The following is a 19,452-nucleotide window of genomic DNA, read 5'->3' as shown; positions in this document are numbered from 1 at the left end:
GTCAGTAGAGATAAACCAATTTAAAAACAATAAGTAGTGGGAGAATCTGGCTCAGTGCTTTGCCTCTTAGCTACACAGCTGTAGCTTAGGCGCCAGTGGATTGCAGAGAAAGCAGTTGTACCAGAATAAAATCCAAGTTATGTTGTTGAAGATTTCGCCCTGCAGACCAAGTCCTTGAGGAAGGCCAATCAGTGGAACTCCAAGGCTATGCTGATTCCCATTAACAGAGGGTGGGGGCTAGTATTCTTGCTATAATTGTACTTAAGACATTTTTCATTTTTTTTTTAATGAAGGGTGTTTTTTAATTTTTATTTTTTAAATCTGTCTTTCATATCCTATGGGATTGGTTCTTTATTATTCATCATATACCCTTTGATCTCAATGAAACTTTTAATCAAAAACCTAAAGCCTAATTTAGTGTTCAAACTTAAACACCTGATGTTCTAAACCCTCACCCATTCTGTAAAGTAAGGTCATGCCTAGGGAAGCTCAACAGACTCTGGTAGCTGGTTTTAAATTCTATTCTATACAGTTGAGAAAGGGAGTGGTAAAGAAAGAAAAGTAACAGAAGAAATAATTTTGAGGAATTCTTTAAGGAAGTCTGCCTTAATTTATATTAAGATTTTGTTAGGTCTAGAAATGCCAGAAATGTTTGCTGTGTTGGCTGAGTGTAGTTTACTGAAATACAAAGATATTTCCGAAATAAAAAATGTGCTGATGCCCAACAGGTAATCAGCACAGTTCTTATGAAAGCTTGTTTTCTTTGGCTGTTTTGTACAAAAGCTGTTAGCGATGAGAGTCCTATGAAATCTGTGTGTTAAGCTGTTTATGAAAAATTGTGATACTTGGACCTTTCATAGCTGTTTTGCTACATTGCTTTTCTTTCCTTCCATACTGATAGAATGAATAAGTTTGAGCAAAGCCCAGGCTTTGTTTGGTCTTTTCTACTGAAACAAGAGAGGGTTTCTGCGGAGAGCTGGATCTCGCTGTCATTTTTGTCTCTTTTATTCATTTTCTATTTTGCCATCCTCAAATGGTTAAATGACAGATTTTGTGCAAGAGCTGTAAGTCAGAGAATGTAAAGTTGCAATGGCGGAGCAGTCAGGGTGGCTTCAATATATTCTGAATATTGGGGAAATCAGTTCTTGGGTGCACAAACCACTGTAAAGGAAAGCTAGGAAAATAATGGGAGCAGAGAAAGGTCTATTTTACAAGCTTAATCTGATAGCATTGGTCCCACAGCCTCTCTGAAAATGAGTCTGAATCATTTCTGAGCAGCACTGCCTGCAGGTTCCCAGGAAATCTTTTTTTGAACCTATGACAAATGGTGTCAGGCTCCAGAATGGTTCTGCACTTCGTCTTGGTGGGGCAGTTATAAAACACGGTCCACCAGATTAAATGCGTAGCAACAGTACAGAGGGAAAACCCATTCAAACATCGGGAAGATTTTCCAAGTGGGACTTCGTGTGGGAAACTAAGCAGTTGGCCCTCAGTTATAGAAAACTGATGATGTACAGTTGATGCAAACAGAGGTGAAGAGACCCTTTCCATGTCTAGACATGCTACCCAGCTTTCAGATTTTTCTTTTTGTCATTCTAGGAATAGTTGCCAAATTAAAATAAGTGATTAGGACAATCTTGGCCTTTAGTGCAGTCTTTCAGCTATGAGGGAGCAAAACGCTAAGCCTATCCGAATAAAGTCTTCTGTGGTCACTGGAATGTGTGTCCAGGTTTTCCATTTAACAGGGAATCTTTGAATTCATGCCTTATTTCTCAGTATGTTTCAAATAGTAGTTCATTTTTGTCATTTGTTATTTCAGTTCTAGCCCCTTTCATCTTTATGGAACTTTGCTGAGCAGTCTTTCACTCCTCACTAGCATTTCTTTCTATTTTGGGGAATATTGTGTCATTCTCTGTCAAGTTTAAAACAACTTCACAACAAGTGATATCAGTGTTAGGGTCAATTTTGAGTTTAAGAGTTTTAAAAAGTGAAAAAGACGTATGGGAAGCAGCCTGCATAGAGGAGGTACTTAGACTAGTATTTCTGAGGTTGATTCATGTTGTTGGGACATTTTCACCAGTCATCTTCCAAGTACAAAGCATAGGAAAGCCTGTCTTGACACAGGCTGGTGTCCAGCAGATGCATGTTTTGTTTGGGCAATGTGGAAATTCCGTTTTTGTCAACAATAGGATAGAGGTTCAGAATTCCTATTCATATTAATATCAGTTTATCAAAAAGTGAAATATGTTTTATGTTGATACTAGAGAATGTTTTAGGCCGTGTTGCACATTTGCAGAGTGGAGGTAGAGTATTAGAAGCCTTTTTCTTCCCTATATCGGCAGACTGAGCACTGAGAAATACAATTGCCATTGCTGTGATGCTCATCCCCTCTAGGAGAGCGGAGTGATAGGGCTTTTGCTCCAGAAAGCATTATTGGCTCATCAGAATCACCATGAAGGAATAAAATCTTCCGTTCACCCTGCAGCTAAGAGGGAAAAAAAAAAAAAAAGCCAGAGTGTAATTTTAACTTGAACTAGACTGTAACTTCAAGTACAAATGCTTATTTGTTGTCTGCACAACCTGGAGATGAAGATAGCCCTAAATGATGCAAATTTTCTTCAAACTTTAAAGACATATGACAGAAGGGGCGTCAGCAGCTGATCTATGCTCCGTTCAGTATGTAACACACAGGACACCACTCTGTCTTTATAATGTTTAGAGCTCCTCCTTGAAAGTGTTTTAACTATATGCAAGATAATTAGTAACAGGGCTTTAAAAAATATTAAGAAACCCCCCTGAAACTGTCATCTGTCTAAAAGGACAATTCGGATTGTTCTAAGTGCCACTCTGAAGTACCTGAGAGGATGCTATGTGTGACTTTCTTGCTGAAAGTAAGCTTAATCCTTGTATATATTTTATTAATGCAGTTTTGAAGTAATTGACATAAGCCTGGCCAAATTATTAGCGCTTCATACACCCAGGATTGCCTCTGGTGAGGGATGTATTATCTTCTCCAAAGCAGGGAAGAACAGTAGCTGCAGTTCACATGCCATGAAGGACTTTTCCAAAATGCTATTCTGCTTTTCTCTTTTCTACATGGAGTGCAAGTCTAGGACCACAATAAATTTATTTTTCTCATTTCCTTGTGTGACAGGGAGTGAAGAATCATGAATAATTGCCTAATGTCTAGACTTTATATGCAGCCGTCAGCATTTGCTTGGCATTTCTTTCTGTATTGCAAAATTTTACTAATTCCAGTGAATAGAATTAACAGAAAGAACACGAAGTGAGGCAAAACATGTGTGGTATGTATACCACCACCATATGACTGTAATCTTCATCCTGGAAACAATGTCACACTTTTCAACTCCTTCGTTTTGTGACTTAAATTGCAACCATTTGAGTTGGCTTCTGCCATTTTGTGCACAACTTCTATGCACAGGCTGCTAACCACCATGTATGAAGGGCTTCTTGCATTGGAAGAGCATTGGAGCTAATGCATATGTTAACATAAAGATGGCCAGGCTTTGGAGCATGCAGTGAACGGATTATCCTACATTTTGGTTTTCCATCACAAGCAAAGAGAGCCCTTTGTGTTGAGAGAAGTCAGAAAAGGAAAACACTAAGGTTAAAAAAAAAAAAAAAAAGTGTATGAACAGGGCAGAAAGAACAGGTAGCCTAGGAGCAAGATTTCACCAAAGATGAAGTATGGGCACCCTCTGCCACAATATTCATTGAAATAATAATTCAACTCACCAGGATATACATCTACTAAAAGACTTGCATATGTGTTTAGGTGTTTCAAATATCTTGCTGAATTGGGGCCCTTAAAAGAAAAGTGAGTTAAGAACAATGAAGAAAGGAAAAGAAATACTTCCTTCTACAGGTGGAGTTTCAAGTTTCTTGTTACTGTACAAGAGAGTTTTTTGAAATACTTGAAAGGAGAAATAATACATTACTCTAAGTTTGTTTTAAAAAGTTCTTATTTTGTAGATTTCGTATCTAATTACGTTTATACAAATCAAACAGATCACAAATACATTTTTACTGTACCCTAAGCATTAAACCTTACTGAGAAAAATGTCACTTTTTTATTTTTTCCAGAAACGAGAAGGAATCCTCCAGTCTCGTCAAATTCAAGAGGAAATAACTGGTAACACTGAGTATGTCAACACCACTTTTGCCAGCAATTCAGTAATTGAACACAGATGTGTCTCAGAAATTCAAGCATTTGCTGATATTTAGATTTTGGTATTGGGGTTCCAAGGAAGATGATGCATCAGCCAGTGATTGTATTTCAGTCCTTGCAAGAGCTACAAACATGCATCTAAAAATACAAAAGGATGTGGAAATTCAGAGCTAGGGGACTAAAAGCAGGAGACCAGGATAAAAGAGAAGACAGAGTGAAGATATTCAAAATCTCTGTATTTTATATTTATTATTATTTATTTCTGCATTTATTGCATTTCGTATTATTGTATTCAGAATGCCTTCAAACAAACAAACAAGATGTATCTCTTTTATGTTGGTATTTATTTGATAAAGAACAACTTGATTCTGTCAAAAAGGAGTGCAATATGACTATTTTTTAGTTGTTTGGACTTTGGGGATGTAAAGTGACAGTAGTAAGCCCTGTACATGTCATCTCATCAAGCCATTTGTAACAGAAAAGTTATTCCAAACCAACAGAAAGCAATCATAGAATATCCTAGTTTCTTATAGATTGGAGAGAATCCAGACTAATGATTTTATTAACCTTTATGGATTTTTTTGTGTAATATTTGTATGAGGGATCAACTAGAGCAAAATGCTGTACTTCTTAATAAGGTAGTCCAAGTATTGTTCTGGCTGCAATTTGTATTGCAGCTGATGTGACAAATGCATCTTTAAAGCAAAGGGAAAGTTTTCAGAAAATTAACATGAAAAAGTATTCTTCACTGGCAAGGTGTGCTGATTTGGTTCAGCAGTGGGAAACCTGAGATCTGGCCTTTCCATGAAACTTTTGTGAAGCCAGGAGATACTATGCTGATGATCTCCAGACTAAATCTGGAGTCTCATCTGGAGTAACTTAATGAAGGTTTTCTTAATTCCATGAATCTCCTCCAGTTTTCACCAAGCTGAAGATCTGGCCACATATGCTGTTTCATTTTGCAGGACAATGTCTGCAAGAGAATTATATATATAACTTTTTTTTTTTTTTCCATAGGGCATTTTCAGGAAGGCATGGTAAGTTCATTTGATTGTTAACTTTTTCTTAAGGCATCCAGAGTAGACATTAGTTTTGCAGCGGGTGGTCTATTTGATCAAACTGCAAGGAAGTAAAGAATTTATAATTGACCTGGCAAATATATGAATATATGTGCCACAGACTGTTGTGACAGTTAACAAAGGGAGAAAAGCATTAAAATCAGTCTGACCATCTTTAAAACGCATTTCAGTACTTTTCAGCACATGTTAATTTGCAGATGCTTTATGGTTTAACATCAGAGCATTATTGTAATGGTATTAATGGTCATAAGCTCACAGCATAATATGAAATGATGTGTTATGGTAAACCAACTGCTGTACTTGTTGGCATTCTTGCATATGTTACCTACTTACACTTTACTGACTTTGGGTTTTTATTCAGCAGGTTCATTTGCCTAGAATGTTTCATGATTAGTATTGAGACTGGCCAAATGCCTGGCCGACAGAAAACACATATGAGGAGTTTAGATGGAGTCCCACCAAGAACTTAGCATTTGTTTCTTATATTGTTTCAATGATTGCTTTACTGCTGAGTTAAAAAGCTACATGCATGACATTTTTCCCATGATATCCCAGTGCAGTCTTACTTCCTTTAAAGTCACCCTTCTACAAATAACCTTTGGATGTACTTCAGCAGTTTTCATTGAGGAATATGAACGTAGCTTTTTCTGGAGTCATTCTCTATCACTCAGATTGTCCAAATGGAAATTTCTCTGAAAAGGTTATTTTTTTTCTTTTTTCACCTTCAGAAGGTAACCGCAGTACTGTTGCAGTCATTCTGCCCTAGGTTGCCTGTCCTACTAATCATGTACTAAATTGCATTATCAGAATGGTCCAAAAACATCTATAAGAAAGATTGTTTTGCAGCTGTATAATTGTAAGCTTGCCTGAGGTGGTTAATACAGTGTAGCACTCCACAATGCAATCCCCTGAGTGATACATACACAGTGTGGCCCCTGTGGAAAATTTTCCTCTGTAGATGTGACTCCAGAAGTAAACTCATGTTCTTCTGAACAAAATACGTTGGTTACCTAACTCCCAGTATCTGGCTGTTCAGGGTTTTATGTATATGTATTCCACCCTTTTCTCATTTTTGAGAAACAGGTTGTTAGCTAATCCGAGTCATACTTGAAAACGATGCTTTCCCTAAACAATAGCAACTTAGAGCAAGAGAGAAATATGCAAAATATATGGTACTTGGAATACAAAGAGACTATATTGAAACATTTTGCTGACTCTTGTCTTAAATAAGTATGTGCTTTAGTAAGTGTTTATCCTGCATCTGGACAACTGCTGCTAAGTACATTAACATCTCTGATTTTTTTTTCAGAAAGAGATGCATTTGACACTTTATTTGACCATGCTCCAGACAAGCTCAATGTAGTAAAAAAGGTTAGAAATATTTATTTTTAAAATACATAATATGTATCTGCATGCTTGTGTGAGTATATGTTGCATGTGCGTGTATATAATATACCATTGACATGGTTTGTATACATTAAATACCACTAAGCTTTATGCTGAAAATAAAAATACAAATTCATGAATATAATGTTAGTTTTTGTAAATATTTAGCAGCCTGAAATTAACTTTGGAATGCAGAAAAAGATACAGTTATCAAAGTTTTCATCAAAAGTGAGTTCTCACAAAGTATGTGCTGATTAAAACTCAACTGGGTTGATTTAGTTCACTGCTGCCAAAGAGTTATACAGTTTACAACTGCCAGGGGTCTGACCTAGAGTATTTTGGTTGCTGTCTGATTTGAGTTGAGTCCAATTACCCACTTCCCTACACTCTGCCACAAGTTTTTTTGAATTATTATTATTTCTGTTACAAAACTGATTTTTTTATTTATATACATCATGTTCACTTTATTTCTGTTCATCATTCTTAAAAAAACAAAAAACAACAAAAGATTTTTTTAATGTAGTATTTCAGTTTTAAAACTTAAAAAAAAAATACTGTATTGCAGTCTCTTTGCTCATGCAGGTTCTGTTCTGAGTGGAGTTCATTCCATGCAAGGAACTGCTGCCCTACTGAATAGACCTTCACTAAACTATTTTCACATTTCAGACTCTCATCACATTTGTGAACAAGCATCTCAATAAATTGAATTTGGAGGTCACTGAACTGGAGACCCAGGTAGGATTTTATAGCCTATTGTGAAGGGGAGGGATGCTTGCACTGTTATGCGCTATGACTCCATCTTTATTCACAAATTCCATTGACCTGTTATTGATAGGACTCTAAGATGTTACTTCACTGGGAAGCCCTTCAATTTTAAATATGTTCATATGAGTAAAACCCTCAACAATTAAGCATGGAAATCATAAGGGCAGCTAAATTTCTCTTAGAGCAGTTTTTCACTTTCATTAGCATAAAAATTATTTAGCAGATGCTACCTCTTGGGTGCTGGTAAGTGCTGTTAGGAGAACCTGTGCTTGTTTTGGTCAGGCTCTGTCTGCTTGGTTTGATACAATTTCAAGCAGAACAGTTGTTTCCTGCCTACCTTTACACAAGCCAGTAATCCCATAGGATTGCAATGACTATTTAGTGAGATACATCCTTGAGACTAAAGCTGCTCAAGTGTATAGGCAGCTGTACAGCTGGTCTGCAGGCTTGATTGCACCACAGAAATAATGTGGTACACAGTCTGCTTTCTTGTTCTAAGCTGCTAAATTGGGTGGAAAGAAGCTAAAAGAAAAATTTTATTCTGTGGTTTTAATAAATCCCTATATGAACAATTGGCAGCAGTTACCATAAGAAAATTACAAGATCAGACAGGAAGGATGCTATCCACACTATCAGAAAAAATGGTGTTTTCAAGACAGGGTTTATTTTATGTCATGTTTCATGTTATTACGAACAGGGTTAATTTGAATAGCTATCACTCTGATAGAGATTTTTCAAAGGTAAAATTGAGATTTAGATGGAAAGAATGTGTAAGGGCTTTCAGAAAGATGTCACTATGCCTGCATATTGCATTGTTTACTTTTGGAAAAAAAAAAATGTATTATTTAAAAGTGCTGAGAAACACCTTAAGTGTGTATCCGAAACAACATTCTCTAAGATGAGAGACTATTTCTATCAGTTGAGAGAAAATGAGCTACCTCAGGAAGGCCAAATCATAGAATCATTTAGGTTGGAAAAGACACTTGAGATCATCAAGTTCAACTGTCAGCATAACACCACCAAGTCCATCACTAATTATCGAATCACAGAATGACTCGTGTTGGAAGGGACCTTAAAGGTCATCTATCTAGTTCCATCCCCCCTGCCATGGGCAGGGATGCCACCCACTAAATCAGGTTGCTCAGGCCCCCATCCAACCTGGCCTTGAACCCCTCCAGGGATGGGGCATCCACAGCTTCTCTGAGCAACTTGTTCCAGTGCCTCACCACTCTCTGGGTGAAGAATTTCCTCCTAACCTCTAATCTAAATCACCCCTCTTGTTTAAAACCATTCCCCCTTGTCCTGTCATTATCTGACTGAGCAAAATGTTGCTCTCCATCTTTTTTTTTTAAAGGGTGCTTTTTTTTTTTGATTATGAGAATATCTCAGTGTACTGATAGACCCGATGCTACAAGGTTAAGAGTGAGATGCCTTTAACAAAGTCTTAGAGATGTTACTAATTTTTAGATTGATATGAACATGTATCATAGCAATTAGTTATCTTCTATACGTAATTGCATACACTGAAAATAGATTCACACAAACTTGCAAAACATAGAAGATGATTCTTTGTTCCTTTATTTCCTTCAACAAACTGAATTTCTGTGTGGTCATGAGATTGCACCTTCATTCTGCTTCCTTCCGCACAGGGAGTGCGTGCCGTTTGATAGCTTGAGAGGTGTCTTTTCTGATAGCCTGGAACCAGCAGAATAAAAAGCAAAGGCATAGATCAAACCCACTGACCACTGCTCTCTCCAGGAACTTTATTCTGCATGTGTATTCAGAAAATATATTGAGAAATATCTTTTCTACAGTTTGCAGATGGTGTGTATTTAGTCCTGCTAATGGGTCTCCTAGAAGGCTATTTTGTTCCTCTCCACAGCTTTTTCTTGACTCCTGATAGTTTTGAACAAAAGGTAATTATATTTCTTTGTTTTTAACAGAAAAAAAAATAATGTCTAGTAGTACAAGGACAATACAAACTTTCCTGCATAGGCCTCATGTAAATAGCTGAAATCAGAAGAGGGCTATACTTGTAACCATTTCCAGACATTTTTCAGATCTCTGTGTTAAGGCTTATTCAGAATAAAAGGGAAAATTATATTAATGATGGGGTGTCTAGCAAATATTAACTAATTTTGGCAACCATTGTGTGAGGCTGTCATTGAGCCAGACTTACTGTCCATTAATTGTGTAAAGAATTACACACATGAATTGATGACAGAACTGATTTTTTGAGTCTAAAAATCAAAGAATTTGACATTTCAAAGGTTTAATGTTTTTTGGAAGCATGAAGGCATATATGTACTATGCATCATTTTAAGACCAACCGTTACTGCAGTGTCTGTTGCTATCCAAGCAATTCCAATGTCTGTTCAAGACAAGCACTCCATGAGCCATCACGTTCTAATTTTTAAACTTGGGGGAGTGGGTTATTCTTATTTTTAAGTTTTTTTTTTCTATGTGAAATATTAGTTCAGATGTTATTTTTCAATTATTTCTGTATTTTTGAAACCACCATCACCACACAGGAAAAAAAAAAAAGGATTGTCTGGATTGATATATGGAGCCCTGATTTTTATTTTTTTCCCCTTCCAAGCATCTTTTTTTTTTTAACCATTTATAGTATACTGTTTATAGATCATCATAATGACTTCTTATATTACATTACTAGGTCCTCAATGTATCCTTTGCATTTGAGCTAATGCAAGATAGTGGATTGGAAAAACCAAAGCCAAGACCAGAAGGTATCTATTCTACTTTTCGTGGTATCTCTCTAAAATTTTGAGTTGGATCCAGACCTTTTCTCATGAGGTTGTGATATGAATAAATTAAGGTTAAAATGGTAATACAAGAGAGAAAGGCAAGATGCATTTTGAAGTGCTCAGGTAGTGCTGCATTTTATGTGACTGATAGATACACTTGTTCAAATGTTGCAAGGCTTGATTTCTTGAGTGACCAGGGTAAGAGTTGCTTGACCAAACACATGCAGTAGTATTCAGATATCCAATGAAAGAAGAAGAAAGTAATTGTGAACGGTGTCACTTGCAAATATGAATTGCTCCAATTGCTCCATTTTCCCCTGTCCCACATCTTTATACTAAACCTCAAGTATTCCGGTGTAACTTAAAAGATTTTCTTAAAAGATGTAGATGTGGGAGAAAAATTTCAAATGTTCACTTAGCTGTCTTTGAGTGCAGGACCTAATCATGCATATTTTAAATCAGATTTAGAGCTAGAAACTGAAAGTAAAGCATGTCTTCAGTGAAGGTTTTGTTGCTGACATTAGCAGGACCAGGATTCCACTCCTCCTCAGTCATATAAATGCAAGGTTTAAATCCAACTTTTCAGGCTGGATATAAGACCGTTAATTCACTGTACGTGTTCCATCTTAACAACAGTAGGCATGCGCACACAAAAATTGTCTCAGGAGTAAGCCTATGCTGCTTGTGCATTTAATCTGGACTTACTCAGCCTATTTTTTCACTTCTGTTGATTGCTTGAACTCTTATCCACAATCATGCTTAACTACACCAGTGGTGGCTGTGTCACAAATTTTTATGTTTGAAAAAGTCAAAAAGAGACGGGGGAAATAGTGAAATCTGGGGATCCAAGTAAAACAGAGAGTACTTGTGATCCCTTACTCCCCATGGAGGTTTAAAATTCTTATGGCATTTAATTTTTCAGGTATTTATTGCTCTAGGGGACAGCTAATTTTTCCAGTATAAATCAAGCCATAAGGATATTTCAGCATATTTAAGACATTTCTTGTGCAATTACTGAAATACTTAATATGAAACTTCCTGCCCAATGTGAATGGAAAAACACATCTGTTTTATGTGTTGTTACATTGGGCACAATGCCCACACTTAAAATTTCCAGTGAGCAAAAGAGTATTGAAAAGGATCTTACCCCAGAAGTGTATACTAAATACTCTTTAAATTCCTACACTGTTTCTTTGAGGTTCTTGAGGAAAAAAAAATGCTGAAAAGTGCTTCAGAATATGAAAAACATATTTAGTGGAAAAAAGAATGTGGTTAAGTAAATGAGTATGAAAACCAATGATTTTTATGGGGTCAACAGTTTATTTGGCTTGTTTGCAATATAATTGAAAGGGTTTTTAAAAAGCTTTCCATGACCTTTTACTTTAAAAATTGCCAGAACATTAATCTACTGAGTCTATAACAAATTCCTTTGCAGTTTGAGCTTTTTCAGATTACTTCTTGAAACATGTACATCAAAGCCAAACTTAAGTTTCTCATTTTGAAAATTTCAACCGGTAAAATGTTTTACGTTAGTCAAACACAATTAGCAATGGAAATAACTCATCTTCCTATGTGAGCACACTGCTTTTTAGTGTGGACCTTTCTGTGGAATTCTGTTGTGGTGGTGGAATTTTATGGTGACTTGGCAAATACCTGTCAATTTATCTCTTCATTCATTTGAAGTTCTGTATTAGTAAATGAAAGTGTTATGCAGCTTGCTGTTGGCATCAAAGAGGAAACTTCCTGAGATATATACAGTGTTACATACAGAGTGTAACACGATGTTGTGGGGCAACATGCCCTTCCTGTAGCTTTTAACATTTTCTCTTCATTTTATAGTAAGCATTTTTGATCTGGTTTATTAAGAGTCACAAAACCATTGTTTCATGCATAATTTAATCATTAAATCTAGGTTTGATTGTTTTCACTTTGTCCATAGGTGTCAGTGTGCCATGTTGCTAATATCTTTAGCCCTTCAGTTAGCATACTTTAGGACACCATGCATAGCTGTGACTGGATGTATTGTTCAAAGTACAACCCCTTTGCAATCTGTGAGAAGCATCAGTATAGATAAATATAATGGCAAAACGGACAAAACCACCTGGTGATTACATACACAATTTACTAGGTTTACTTGGAGGCTTTGAGAACAGTGGGAGTATGCACACCATCTGCCCTCTGCCTTCATGGCCAATTCCAAGGACCAAAGTTGGGAGATTGAGTTCCTATACAGTCAACAGAAAGAGATGGAGCCTTTCTGATGGGCAATTCTAAGTCCCTATTTGAGATTGAATATCCCTTGAAGCACTAATGTAGACTGCTATAGTAGTACATGTCAGTTTGTTTTATAGATTTCTTGTGAAATAATATTGACTTTCTCAACAACTTCCCTTGGAAACAGCGGGTATTCATTAGCTTTTTGTTTCACATAAATAATTTACTTTAGATGTCGAGTGTCTAACAACTGATTCAGCCATGTACATCAGCTAACCTAAAGCATTTTCAGAAAAGTCTTCAAGGGGCACTTGTATACCTAGTTTTTTAGATCCTTTGGAAATTTTCAGATTTTAACCTTGCATCTAATTATCTTGCCAAAATTAGGCCTAATAAAGGAAGTTGCAGCCCAGTATGGGCCAAGACCTGCAAAATCCCTATACAGAAAAGTTCAATTTGTTTTTGCCTGTTTTTTTATTTATTTTATTTATTTATTTATTTTTGAGGTTGTTACTTTTTGGCTACAACTAACTGAAGATTCAGTCCTGTCAGTATGTGTGATACTATGTACAAGTTGTCTCATGGGCCTTTACAATTTGGTTGCATTTCTACATCATCAGCATTAGCCATTTATTTCCCTAACTGAAAGTGGTTGAGAAAATTATTTTTGAGTTGACAGTTTACATGTTATTTGCTTATATTTCTACTCTTTTTTACTGTCTTTGTGATTCTAATGTTTATGGATATGAATCTGAGCAAAGAGAGGAAATAGAGAAGGGGCACTTCTTTTTGGCTTATAAAGTTTTGGCTTATAAAGTTACTAATAGTTTTTTCCTTGTCTTTTTTCTAGATATTGTAAATTGTGACTTGAAGTCTACACTAAGAGTACTATACAACTTGTTTACCAAATACAGGAACGTGGAGTGAAGAATTAATTTGGGACGTAAAGGAGTCTTAACAAAGAAAGCGTCATAACTAGCGTATTTTTCATCAGTATTTCTCTGCATCTTTGTCCTAAAAGGAGCTAAACCATTTATCTGAAGAATCTTTAATTGACTATTCTCACACATCTATTTTCATAGCAGGTTTAAAGCTAAGGCTGTGTTTAGTAACTTTAGTTCAGGTTAGACTTTGAAGTCAAACATAGGAAGTTTCTGTATGAAGCATTTATTTTAACGTTTTTACGTATATCTTTTCTGATCTGGGGAGGGGAAGGATATTTACTCTCCATGGTAAGATGGTTGTATTCTAATTATGACACATATGCATGGCGAGAAACAGTAAAATACTGTTCACATCACAGCTAAAAAGAACAGACTTTCTCAAGCACTTAATCTGATTAATTTATTTAGTTAGGTTTGAATTTTATGGGTACAAACTGAAGTTGCTACTTATTCTTTCAGACTTACTATAATGTGATACTCTGCTTTAAATATGTATTATTGAACATTCCACCAAATACACTTTGCAGCTTGTTCACTTAGTTTTGTTCAAGGAAGAGATCTTTCTCTTCCTCTCTTTTTCCTAAAGTACACATTTCAGGATAGCACACCTGTATAATACAGTTTCCCTATATTATTTGTATTATTAGCATAGTATTAGAAAGTAAAAGAATGACTTGTTTTTCTTTTAATTGTTGGAACACAGGATTCCCAGGTTTTAAATCTAAATTTATTGCTAAATAAGATTTAGAATCTGTTCCTTTGATTGAATTTATGATTAATGTATTTTGCTGCTTAATGTCCAACATAAAGAATAATATATATTTTCCAGAAACATTCCTATAGCCTTTCAGATACAAAAGCACTGTTTTTAGGTCAAAACTACTCCCATCTGCAAAGATTCTGTTACAGTGTAAGATTCTTTGGTCATTTTATATGGCTATAAAGAATATTTTTTTTCTAATCATGACCAAACGTAAGCTGTTAACCTGTTTGGTTTTAGTTTTATTTTTAACAGACATAAAAGACAAATGGGAATTGATTCTTCCCTTAGACTGCTGTCAAGCACCAGTTATGTTTCCATAAAGAATCTGTAGAGACTGCCTGGCATGAGTATAAATCATTAAAACCTGCACTGGTATAAGCTGAGGAGTAAATTAATCATTTGTTAGAAGTCTTGATGTTAGTTTTAGATACCTTTCTAATAGAAGCGTTTCAATGCAATCAAAGATTCTTGGGATCCTGGGTTACAGAGTAAGGAAAAAAATCCTTAGGCAGAAATTATTGGCCTACTGTTTAGAAGTCTTTGGACTACTTAGTGCAGGAGAGAGACTTTTGAATAGTCATCCAATTATGGCAAAACTGGTATAGGTGAAAGGGAAAGGAAGTCTGTCAGCTCTTAAGACTGTTGGTCTGAAGAAATGTAGTGCTGGCAAGAACAATATGTAACAGCTGTATGTTATTTATTATACAAAGCGTAACGTATTTTTCAGTTTTTAGGGCTTCTATTTTTAATTAGTGCTTTCCAGTGCAACATTAGTATAAAGGGAAGAGAAGCAATTACATTCTGTCTTCGGTGAACATAAACTACGTTAAATATCAAGATGATATTGACTTCTGCTGGAGGGCTACAGAAATTTTTCTGTAAATAAATAAATCTCAATAAGGAAATACCAACTTTTGCAAAGAAAAGTCATTACTTAATTCAAAGGATAATATCAGGATATTCTCTGAACTCAGAAGTTGATATCTTGTTGTCACATACATTCTAAATATTTTCATTAAAATATTTGTTTACCTCTATGTTTTTTTAACTGAGTTTCTGAAGTTAGAGGTACAGAAAATGATTATTTGCCTTTTATGATAGGTAAATAACTGGACCTTTGTCAAAATGAACGTTTGCTTTATATCTTTAATATTACTGATCTTTCTGAGAAGCTGCACAATAGGAGTTAACCAAGTATTTTTTGAGCAAAATGAGATGGAGCTTCTCACGTATACCAGCTGCAATTTCAGCTTATTTCAATGTCTGACATGTAAGTTTTCCATTTGCAGACTTAGATTATGGTAATTGTAGTAGTTCATTAACAAATGTATGAAGTTTTTTTCTGCAGATCCTCCTCAGTTGAAACACTCTTTAAAGTCTTAGCAATGCTAAAATATTTTGATTGTCCTTGTTTCCAGGAGTGCACTTTCTTTAAAGAGGAGATTTATGTATGCAAAAGAAAAAGGTTAGGAACAGTGAAACTGTTTTTCGCTTGGACTTGAAAACATGTATTTCTGTGTTATATTGGTGTAACAGTATTGGAGATTTTGAAGTCTCTTAGACTCAGTTTTCCACCTGTAAAAAACATAAAGCTGACACAGAATTGTGAAATCCTCATGCTGAAATGCAATTATGCAGAATCATGGAAACATTTAAACAACATCCAACCTCTACACAAATATCTGTCCTGTAGTAAGAATTTACGTAAATTATAAGTGCTATATAATCAAGAGTGCCCTGTGTAAATATAGGCCCATGTGATAATTTTAACACATTCACACAAATAGTGTATGCTGCCAGGTAGGAGTGGCTCACTGCTTATATTTTGAAAGTATAGATTTAAATAGCTATCAAATAAATATGAAATCTAATATACAGATTATATCTAATATTTATTGCCTTGATACAGAATATTATAGAAATATAGAATACTACTGTAGGTAGTTGGCTCTTCAGCAATCAGTGTAGGCCAGCGCCTTCCTGCAGGGAACTAAAATGTTACGTTAGTTGGGCCAAATTCTGCTCACACCTATGATGCTTGTATTCTCGTTACACAGTATGTATGTCAATGTACAAATGACTACAGAATTGCCTTCACAATTTATGTTAGGATAGAAGTTGTTTAAGTTTTAGGTCAATCCTGGTCTTATTTATAATGACTCTAAATGCTTAAATAGATCCAAATCAATGGATTTAGCCTATGTAAAATATGAACAGTCACCTGGAGAAGCATGTTTCTCTGACTCCAGAGGAAGCCGCTGATCTTGAGGGTGCTATCTCAGCACTTTGGGCTGCCTTTAAGATCTCATGGTGGTATCTGGGTCTCATGCACCTGGCCATTGTGTCTGTAGTGTTCTGTCATCTGAAGGCCCACAGGTTGCTGAGACCCTTGAAAACCAGGAAGCTGTTAGCCTGATGTGAGGAACTGAAAGACAGTAAACATTTCTGTTCATGGGGCATTATGAAACTGCCAAAAGAACATTTTTCTGTGCTTCCCTTACTTCTAATCCATCTATTTGCCATCGCAGTAGTATGGTAGCCGGGTTTGTTTTGTGTTTACAGGCGGGCAACATCTCCCTATTGATGGATTCTTTTATGCTCTGTCAACCACACAGAAATCAGTTTTTCAAAGAGGAGCTACAGATTCTTAGAGTATATCAAAAAGATGTCAAAATAATTATCTAAAATCCTAATATCTTAAGATCAGCTCCTTCCATGTTTCTTTCTAAGCTGACTGGCTTTTATTTGCCATAAAGAACAGGCCCTAGAAGAAGGTATCAAAGAAATCCTTGCATGATTTTACCTGAGACACACACATCAAGCCCAGTTGTAGTGCTCTGTGTTTCTGATGAAGCATGGACTCACTGAGTCTCCTATTGAATGAGCTGACTGCAGGATATGTAGTTCTTCACATCTCTTAGTCAGTAGATATTTCCCTATTACAGGGGGAGCAGTAGCTCTTGCAGCTACATAGTTTAGGAGCTCAAGTGGACCAGCAAGTGCTGGATAAGGTCCTCATCTATTTCTGTTGACAGCGGACCAAGTTGCTTGTTGGCACGTAAATCAGTGCCATTAGGTGAACAGAGCATTTGTTCCTTTCTCTTTTTACAGAGGGTTACAGTATTTGGGAATGGTTTGCATTCAGGCAAACTATATTGATTGACATAAATGATACCTGGTTGACCTTTATCCTTACTTATTTTCATGAAGTATGTTTTTAAATTCCTGTCTGAGCTTAATTTTGCAGATACCTTACTGCAATTCACGATATTGTAAAGCAGAATTCCTTTTAGAAGTGATGAGTTTCATTTCATTAGAGAAAGATACCTATGATATTTAATACACTATATACTAGCTTTAGGTCTAGATTATGTTGTTCTTGTCTTCCCAGCACAACAGCCACCATGCATGGCCTGTGTGTATGCCAAACACCCAAAAAGAGAACAGTGCCCTTGAAAGACCTCTTGCAGGATTTTCTGTAGTGTTACCTTTGCCATTTTACTATGAGAATGAATGTGGATTTTCTCTTTAAAGTACAAGTAAGGGAAGAAGAAATCAACTGTAGGAAGTTATAATTAGTTTTAAGTATGATTTTTATTGTATCACAGGAAAAATTGAGATAGTAGCATGAAAATTCCAAAAAATTTTGCATACCTCAACAACCACAGATATTCCAAAGATTTTTTGAGTCATTTGACATTTACTAGGGCTAATGTTACGTATTTTGACAATATTTTCTGTGTGCCTATTTCTTTTAGTAATAATTAATTTTTTTTTCTGTTTAATAGTTCAGTGCTACACAGCAGCAATGTTAGTGTCATTTAAATATTTGCTTCCAAATCTTAAGATCAATTTCAAGAAAAAACAATATTTGCAAATTTCACTTCTTAAGGTGTGTATCTGAAAATAATGCTTAGTTTAAATTAAGCTGTGTTGTTTTCAACTACAGAGTTAGTAGCTTTCACAGAATCTCTTTTATGTACTCTGTAAGTAAGTGACACTCCACTGCTGATTTTTCCTTTGTTTTTTCTTCTGAAACTTTTGTTATGATCCACAATAAAATTTGCACCTGAAATTCAACACTGTATGTTGTTGTTGGGCCAAAGTATGACATATATGAAAAAAGCTAGGAAGGCTGTATGGTTTTATGTTCCCAGAACTTCCAGACCTCTCTATGCATCTAAGCCATTCTCAGTTACCTCCTTGTGGGTGTACTCGGTGTTTATTATTTTCTGTGGAGGCTGGTGACAGCTGAAAGTGGGTTGGCAGAAACGGACATGTAAGCATATGCTCAAAATGATTAACAGCAGCAGGTCAGGAAAATTTTGTATTTGACTCAAAATGGCAAAGCATGCCTTTGCTTTGATATTGCTATGTTGAGCTCCTTAGGGAGGATTTTTCAGCTGGTTATAATGCAATTTTCTTCAGGGTAGTTTTGTTATTTAAAATTTAAGAAAATGTTAGTGAAATGTTAAAATTATCAAAATTAAACTGCCCATTTCAAAAAATAACTGCATTTAGGAAGATTTTACATCAATTTTTTATAAACTTGTTTTTGTTGTGATCCTTTAATGGAGGAGCTTCAGTGCAGAACTTGGAACCAGTCAAAACTATAGGCATCTAAAGTGTTACAGATCAACATTTTTAGCCACTGAATTACTGGAAAGAATCCAGAAGCAGGTGTTTGATCTTTAGTCTGCTTGTAAAGCTGAAACTACCAAACAGAGCTGCCTAATCAACAGGGAACACTAAGGACGGGGTGAGTTTTAATGCCATTCTTCAATCCCAGCACTATTACTCAGAGCTGGAAAGAAGTATATCTGCTTTGGATCCACAGTCTTAAGCCCCACCACATGCGCTTCCAGCTTTTGTCCCAAGTTTTGTCCCAAATTGTATGGGTTTTGTCCTGAAGAGCAAGTAGACTTGCGGTCATATATTGCAGTACAATAAAAAGGTGATGGTCTAGCTACCTCAATTTCTTCATTGTTAATCACCTAGAAAGTGAAAGACATGGATTTCAATGCCTTTCTGCACCCACGGGAGTCATTTCTCCTCTTTAGAAGAGTACTGTTACCTGCAATATGAATTTAAGTTGATAAACTTTTTTTAGTGTTGTTGGCAGGGCATTGTTCACTTCCAAGCTGCAGTTGCACCTTTATATATAAAATAATTCCACATTAACTGAAAGAGGGAAAAAGAGCAGAAGAGGGAGCATAACTGGTGGTTATGTTGAAAAGGTGGAAAAGGTTTCGAGGGAAGAATATGTCTTTGGAGCCTCCTCTAAAGCTTACCCCTGTATTTTAAACTATTAAAGTGTGCTAGAATACTGAAATATTCTGAAGGGGGA

The 19,452-nt window shown here is 35.9% G+C and overlaps 1 protein-coding gene across 1 annotated transcript in view; it reads left to right on the top strand.

The window, feature by feature from the left end:
• PARVA (parvin alpha) overlaps window positions 1–18,185 on the top strand; it is a 65,996-nt gene extending 47,811 nt beyond the window's left edge. The window contains exons 7-13 of the mRNA XM_066997206.1: window positions 4,105–4,163; window positions 5,207–5,226; window positions 6,578–6,639; window positions 7,321–7,389; window positions 9,234–9,335; window positions 10,094–10,166; window positions 13,249–18,185. Coding sequence (XP_066853307.1) covers window positions 4,105–4,163; window positions 5,207–5,226; window positions 6,578–6,639; window positions 7,321–7,389; window positions 9,234–9,335; window positions 10,094–10,166; window positions 13,249–13,325 — 462 coding nt within the window. The 3' untranslated portion in view covers window positions 13,326–18,185. The remainder of the gene's footprint in view (window positions 1–4,104; window positions 4,164–5,206; window positions 5,227–6,577; window positions 6,640–7,320; window positions 7,390–9,233; window positions 9,336–10,093; window positions 10,167–13,248) is intronic.
• Window positions 18,186–19,452: the final 1,267 nt, after the last annotated feature.

This window comes from Anser cygnoides, chromosome 5, assembly GCF_040182565.1.
Source record: "Anser cygnoides isolate HZ-2024a breed goose chromosome 5, Taihu_goose_T2T_genome, whole genome shotgun sequence".
Lineage (NCBI taxonomy): Eukaryota > Metazoa > Chordata > Aves > Anseriformes > Anatidae > Anser > Anser cygnoides.
Note: the sequence above shows the minus strand (reverse complement) of the source record. Positions and strands in the feature narration are given on the sequence as shown.